General features: G+C 49.6%; 1 protein-coding gene across 1 annotated transcript in view; it reads right to left on the bottom strand.

The window, feature by feature from the left end:
- Window positions 1-4,323: 4,323 nt before the first annotated feature.
- TCL1A (T cell leukemia/lymphoma 1A) overlaps window positions 4,324-7,398 on the bottom strand; it is a 4,163-nt gene continuing 1,088 nt past the window's right edge. Inside the window, exons 2-3 of the mRNA XM_011370214.1 lie at window positions 4,759-4,921; window positions 4,324-4,374 (exon numbers count right to left, since the gene is read on the bottom strand). Coding sequence (XP_011368516.1) covers window positions 4,324-4,374; window positions 4,759-4,921 — 214 coding nt within the window. The remainder of the gene's footprint in view (window positions 4,375-4,758; window positions 4,922-7,398) is intronic.

The raw sequence follows: 7,398 nt of genomic DNA, 5'->3' as shown, positions 1-7,398 counted from the left end.
CAGAGGGAATGAAGGGTTTGATTTTGTGTAGGGCAGCCACTTAAAAGACTGTTTTCCCTGTTCTCCCTTCTGGGGGTGGGGAAATGGGTCGTTAGCAATCCCAGCAGAGATCTTCCTTCGCTCTGTAGGTTTCTTGGCTGCCGGGCTGATCAACATATTGCAGTCTCTGAGTATAGCTGAACATTCTAGTTCTCTTGCCTCCTCCCTACATTACAATTATGAGCAGAGTCTATCATTCTTCTATACGATATGCTAAAGCTGCATGTGTCCCTTCCAAGATGATGGTGTCCTGTGGTTAGCCATGACCCTCAAGAGTCAGAGAATCGGTAGATATGACACTCTCAAACATTTCACCCAGTACAATCCAACCAAAACGGTGTCGTAGACATGGCTTCTTTGTGTCCTTGGCTGATGGGCTGACGAGGCCAGTGTTGAAGGAAGACACCACCGTTTAGAGCAGTACCAGGCGGGTTTCCTAGATGTCAGCCTTTTAAGTCCTCCAAGCCCAGGGGCCCAGGTAATTGGCATCTTAACCTTAACTTGCTGAGTATCGTATCATCTGGATCAGGTTCCAGAGTTGAGTTTCTAAGTTTGATTACTGAGAAGTACAAAGGGTTCCCCACATTACTGAAAGTTCAGGTTCGTAGTTTTAAGGGCTCTTGATTTTTCACCTCGAGACCATGAATGGCCATTATAGTCAAGTATTTGTGAGAGTACTTTTCTTGGGAAAATTTCTCACTGAAATTTATAAATTGTGTTTGCCATAGGTTCACTCACCAACACTTAGAGAATTTACTGACAGTGGCTTCACTGGACTAGTTCAAGTTAACTCATTTGGTAGGAAAAGATAGAGAAAATCTTTTAGAGTTAGTATATCTCTCAAGGCATTTCCTCGTTATAAATAAAGTTGTTTTGTAAGCAAAATACAATGACACTAACAAAGTAACTTTAAAACACAGCAAGGATCGGGGCCACGTGGTAACAACGGCATTGTGTTCCGATCTACTCAAATCTCTTTACAAAACAGGTGGAGCACCTTGGAGAGAAAAAGTATTCAGAGTAGAAGCATACAAAAAATGAGAAAAGGATTCAAGAGACAGTGACACAGAAGAGAAGCAAAGACCCAACGTATGCATATCAGAAGCCCTGTCCACTCCCGAAAAGAAAGAAAAAGCAGTGGAGAACAAATATAAGCAACTATTAAAGAAAACTTTCCTGAACACAAACAAAATGACTTGACCTTGTGTATTTAAAGGGGACACAATGTACCTGGGACAATGACCAGAAGTCAACTCCGAGACAATCTATTAAAATTATTAGAATTTATACAAGTCCTTTCGGCATAAGGTAAAATGACCTACTAACGTATCTGGCATTAGATCTTCACAGAATACTTTTAAGTTAAAACACAGTGGAGTACACGAGGTAACATAGTACAGATGCCCAAAAAAGAAAATGTGAGCTAAGAATTTTTTTATTCAGCCAAAGTGACCATTTCACCGCCTGACCCGACTTGCTACCTCATTACCCTGTTCCGTTTTCTTCGTAGGATTTTGCAGATTCCAAGGTCCTTGTTCACCTTTTTCCAGAAGGAAAACTGCATGAGAGCAGAGCCTTTGCTTTGTTCACTGCTGTGTCTGCAGCACCCGGCACAATTCACGGTGGCGTCAAAGGTTTCAGAAACGAAGGAAGTTTGCACGAGAGCCAACGGCAGCTCAGCCTGCCATCACCAGAGGCCGGGAAGCTCCAATAACAGAGGTTTATTTCTCACCGTTCTGGAGGCTGTAAGTTCAAGATCAAGGTGCCGGCAGGTGCGGTGTCCGTTGAGGGGCCTCCTCCTGGCTTGCGGACAGCTGTCTTCTCACGGTGTCCTCACGCGACCTTTCCTTGGTGCCTCTTTGTGGAGACGGAGACCTTCCTCTCTCCTTACAAGGGCGCTAATCCCATGAGAGCCCCACCCTCACGACTTCATCTAACCCCAGTCCTTACCTGAGGCCTCACCTCCAAATACACACACTGGGGATTAGGGCAGCAACCTGGGGACTTAGGGGTGGGGCACGAACAAGAACTTCTCTTCCTGGGCCTGTTCCTAAAACGAGGCAGCTGGCTGATCTCGATGCTCCTGCTGCTCTGCCGTCCTGATGCTCTGTGCCTGAGAGGTGTCTGAATAGCGAGGGCTCCCACTGACCACACTCTCACACTGCCGAGCACTGTGCAAGGTGATGGGGTTACCACAGAGACCGAAATCCTGTCACGTGTGGTACCGATGCATATCTGTCTGGTTCCAGGTAGAAAGGCTGGGACCAGAGAATATAAAATAGGAGAAACAGTATTTTTCTTAGACAATTCACTTACGAGATACTAACGGCTTCCACGTATTGTTACCCTCACATCTCTCATGATGAGGAGGCGATGGACTAAAGTCACACATAGCGGGGAGGACCACTATCCCACAGAGTGGATTCCTCCTACCGAAATGCATCCCTTTGTACTGGTAACCCGTGGTCCTGCTTACCTGCTCAGAAGGCAGAGGCGGGGAGCTGACCTTGAGGAGGAAGCAGGAAGGACAGGGCGCAGGTGGGCCGGGCTGTGGCTGCAGGTCATGGGAGGTAGGGAAGGGACTCTGGTTGGGGCTTGGGTGGCGGGGACCAGTGAGGGAAGAGGGACTCCTGCTGGGATTGGAACTACCCAGGTCAGGACAGCCTGGTGATTGTGAGAACAGCAAGGTGACAGCTGGCTGGGGCAGGAGGGTGGGGAGAGCAGGACCAGGCGGAGGGGGGTCTTGAACACCAGACTTGCTGGTCAAGACTCTGAGGGCACTTACTCTAAAGGTTCTCAAATCATGCTTCCAAGAACACTGGGGTTTGGGGCATTTGGATCATACGAAAAAAAAAAAAAAAATTCTGGCCTAAAGCTCCAAAGTAAAAGAAATACGTTAAACTCATGAGTATTCTCCGTTTCACATTTTCGTACTTGGCGATGCCTGTGGTCACTTCTTTCCTCTAGTGCCTCGGTCAAGGGTAGAAGCTGGTTCAGCCCAAGTTAGATGAATTCTTACATTTAATCAATCAATATTACAAAGTGTTCATGCTACATACAATACATACAACCTCACAACATCCAGGTGTGTGGGCACCTATAAAAAGGGGGACTTCAAGCCTCTGGCCGCAGGTGGGTTACCTGGGGGCCCATCCACAGTGCTCGCTTGCCTGGCCTCCTGCTCCATCACGGGCTGTGTGACCAGCAGGCTTCTGAGCCCTGAGCACAGACCAGGTTCCTTTCGGGCCTTCTGGTGAGCTGCACTCGAGCCTGCGTGGCAGGTGGGGCTTTGGGAGGCATGGCAGTGCGCAGGCACGCGCCACGTGAGAGCTGGTTCAGGGGCTTGGTGTCCTGGCCCAAGCTCAGACAAGTAGGCCCCGGTGCCTTGCAGCCAGAGGTACGTGGAGCTGAGGGGACAGGATGAGAAGCACCTCGGAGTGTGCGGCACACGACACTAGTTGCTGGGAGGGGCAGAATGGAGAGAGAGGCCAGAAACCATCAGGCAGCTGAGAAAAGCAGAGGCACAGGTATAGTCCGGAGGGAGCTATACCGACCAGGTGCTCTCCAGGGCCTGTCTGCCGGAGGAGGCCGAGGGGACTGCAGGCAGGGCTCACCCCCTGTCTATCCATTCCCTCGTGGACCCCGGTATGGCACAGTAGAACACACAGGACTGGTAACAATAGGTGAACAAAAGTGTGAACATCCCCACTGCAGGTCAGCAGGACTGGGGCTCAAGGAGACAGGAATTGCACGACCTGGGGACAAGACAAGGGCAAGAGAAGACAGAGTCAAAGGCAACAGGAAGGAGCCGGCGGGGGTGGGGATGGGGGCAGAGCTGCTGGGGCAAGTCTGGAGCGGGGAGCTTGGTGGCAGTGCTGGTCCCCAGAGCGGAGGCCTTGGGTCTGAGCCAGGGCAGACTATGGATAGAGTGAATGGCTTGGTGTCACAAGGTCTGTGACCTGGACAAGCCCTTGTACCTCTTCAGAGCTCAGCTTGGTGACCCACAAAATCAGGTAACACCTGGCTCTGGATGTGATGACCCAGCGGCAGAGCCCGTGGCCTGTGAAACGCGGTGCAGGTACAGGTGCGTGTCTCTGTCATTAAGGGGGCCGCCTAAACATTACTGGCTCCCACGGTGGTCAAGGAGAGAGCATGGTCCTCAGTCCTCAGGACCCTAGGCAGGTGGCATGGTCAGGTGAGGACAGCACCACCTTTGTGGAGAAAGGGTTCGCCTTCTTCCTGACCTGGCCACGCTGGGCCCCAAAGGTGCTCACCACATCGCTGTCACTCCGTGCATGGCAGCTGCTCAAGGAGCATGTCCTCTACGCCACTGAGCTGCAGGGAGAAAGGAATTAGAGGCCGGAGCCCTGCAGGTCCCCCTTCCGCTCCTGGCTCTGGGCCTCCCCGCAGCCTGGCGCAGTGGGCAGGACCGGCGTGATGGCGGTCCAGGGACCCCGTCCCGCCAGCCTTCACCCTGTGACCGCCCACCACAGAGGCCCTCCTGAGACCTCAGAGGGTAGCCCGGTCATCCAGTTCTAACAGCTCTCTAATCCAGTCCTTTAAAAATCTTGTCGTTGTCAATTCCTTTTTTTTTTTTTTTTTTTAGTTTTTGGTGCAGAGATAGTGGGAACAGATATACTGCAGAAGCCAGACATGGGGGAGGGGGAGCAGGGCCACCTCAGACGACCCAACGGGTCCCTGGGAGAAACACGCACTTGCCTCGATGTGGTAGACTATTCGCCAGAAGCTGGAGTCTGAGCCTCGGTACCGTCTTCCAGGGTAGAGCTGCCACATCAAAGGCAGTGGGCTCGGGGGCAGCTGGCTGGGGCGCACGGCCTCCCCCCGGGGGACGTCTTCCTGACGCAGGAGTACCTGGAGCCTACTTTCTGTCTGAGGAGGAAAAGGAGACCAGGGTACACCTTCGGGGCTCTTCCAGGTACAAATAATCAGGGTCCTTCCTGCTACCTGCCAGGCTGTCTGGCATCAGAGATGCTGGGAATCACTGATCTAGAAGCTTCCGTTCCTAACCCATGTACGCTCATCTCAGGGACTCTCGCTGGGCCAGGACACCCAGACACAGCCACAAAGGCCCAGCTTCTTCCTGATGAACTTCTCGTTGCTAGGGTACGCCACAGGGCCCTGGAGCTTCCTTAACTACACGGTATGGTGCTTATTTCAGTTAATGTAGGATTGTCTTTGACTTTATTTTGTATATTGCCTTTTAAGCAAGATGTCCCTGGACCCCAGAATCAGGTACAGACCATGTGTTGCCATCCCCATTACTTCCCCTCATCGTCATCTCTCACCTGGACTATTGCGATGACATCCTAACTCGCTGCCTGGTTGGTCTTGTGCCCCAAAATGTCAGTCGCTGGCACAGCAGCCAGGGTGCGCATCCAAAAACCATGTCACTCCCCTCCCTGCTCGTCGCCCTCCAATGCCTTCGCATCACAGGCAGGACGAACTGAAATCTTTACCCGGGCCCATAGGCCCACACAACCAGGCCCGTCTCCCTCCTCTCCCACCGTCTGTCCACCACCTTCCACCTCGTTCCAGCCACACAGGCCTCCTCACTATTTCCGGGACATGGCACACTCCCAATAATCTCTTGTGCCCGTTGTCCTCTGCCTGGAACATTCTCCCCTAGATCTACGCGGGCTCACAGCCTCCTTTCAGGCAGAACTCTGCCCAAATGTTTGTCTTCTATAAAGACAAATTTTGGCAAAATCCAACTTTATGACATATAAGAGCCATGTCTAAAACAGAGGTTCCGAAAGGTTTTTTTTTTTAAAAAAGTGATGGGCAAAAACATGACAAGCAAATGCAAATCAGACTCTCGAGGGGTCCTGCCTGACGACCCCAACCCTACTGGTTAGACACCCATGTTTGTTCAATTTTTCCAAAGTGGAACTAGATAGCTTTTTAAATTGTTCTGTCCATGAAATAAATTAGAACTCACTCTTAAATAATTCAGATCACTCTGCAAGGTGTAAGTATGGAAATCACCATTCTTGCTGTGTTAATATATAATCTTCCATATCCTTTAACCGTTTTTAATTTGCTTTTTCATCGTCTGCTTCTTCATTTAAGGAAGCCTTTATATATTAAGAACACTGGTCTTTTCAGTTACCTGAGACAAATTCCACTCCCCTCAGTTTGCTCATGTGTTAGGTTTGTGCAGCATTTATAATGATTATGTGAAAAACTCTGGTTTTGGTGTCATGTTGAAGATATTCCAAAACTAGAGACTAAAAAAAGACATTCACTTACATTTTCTTCAAATACTTGACTTAAAAGAAGTAAATATTTAACTTGATTTTTAAAAGTATATATATGTATATTTCAAAAAAAAAAAAAAATTAAATGCCAACAAAGATGCAAATTCAGATGACGGTTAAGAGCCTGGAATCTCAACCCCATTACCTAACTAACAGTACTACTTTGGGTAAATTTATATTTTATGCCTCAGTTTCCTCATCTGTAAAATGGGGACACAGTCGCTACTCAACAACTTTTTGCTGTTTGCTATTTTATTACATAAATGTTCTAATATTATATATTTTCATTTTGCTTTTATACTTTCTTACTTCGGTTTGCATACGGAAAGTTTCAGCATTTTCCACCTAAGTTACTTTGATGAAACCCATGCTCCAATGGAAAGTACTCCAAGAGAGAGATATTTCTTTAAAAAAAAAGCTAATATTAACTGAAGTTCCAGCTTAAGTCATCACACATGAAAGAAAGTCAACGTTTACTCGACGCTGGCTTTTATAACACTATATTATCTGTATAATATGTTTGTGGATTCTTTTCCAAAGCGTGGAGGAGTTAGGAAGTACCCCTAACTCCAGGTCAGTGGTTCACACGCTTGGTTGGCCATGATCTATCTGTTCAGGGTCCTTTTAAAATACAGATTTCTGGGGCTCAGGGAAGGAGACGCTGATAATCCGCCACGCGTATGAATCACTTAGAGAGATCATTATTCCCTTTTTATGGATTGGGGCCCTGACACCCAGAAAATCCCTGTTTTCCTCAAGATCACATTCACGCACTCCAGAGGCACTGGGTCCCCATCCTTTGGCCAACATGCCTTTCTCCCAAGCTCAGTCCAGGCCTGGAGAACTGCTCGTCCTTAGAGACCGGCTCACACTGGTTTCATCTGTGAGCCGCGCTGGCCGCCCTGGGCCGATCTGGGCCTCTCCGCCACCGCGCCCACCTGCTGCACCCGAGGGGCTCCTCGAGGAGGTGCACGACCTGGGGCGTCTCTGGCACCCCGGACCTGGCCAAGGAGGGTGACGCCCATGGTGCCCTGCCCGGCCCCACAGCGGCCGTACCTCCGTGATTATGGGCAGCCACGTG

Source organism: Pteropus vampyrus, unplaced genomic scaffold (genome assembly GCF_000151845.1).
Source record: "Pteropus vampyrus isolate Shadow unplaced genomic scaffold, Pvam_2.0 Scaffold164, whole genome shotgun sequence".
NCBI classification, from domain to species: Eukaryota; Metazoa; Chordata; class Mammalia; order Chiroptera; family Pteropodidae; genus Pteropus; species Pteropus vampyrus.
The sequence above is the reverse complement of the archived record's forward strand: the minus strand, read 5'-3'. Positions and strand labels throughout refer to the sequence as shown.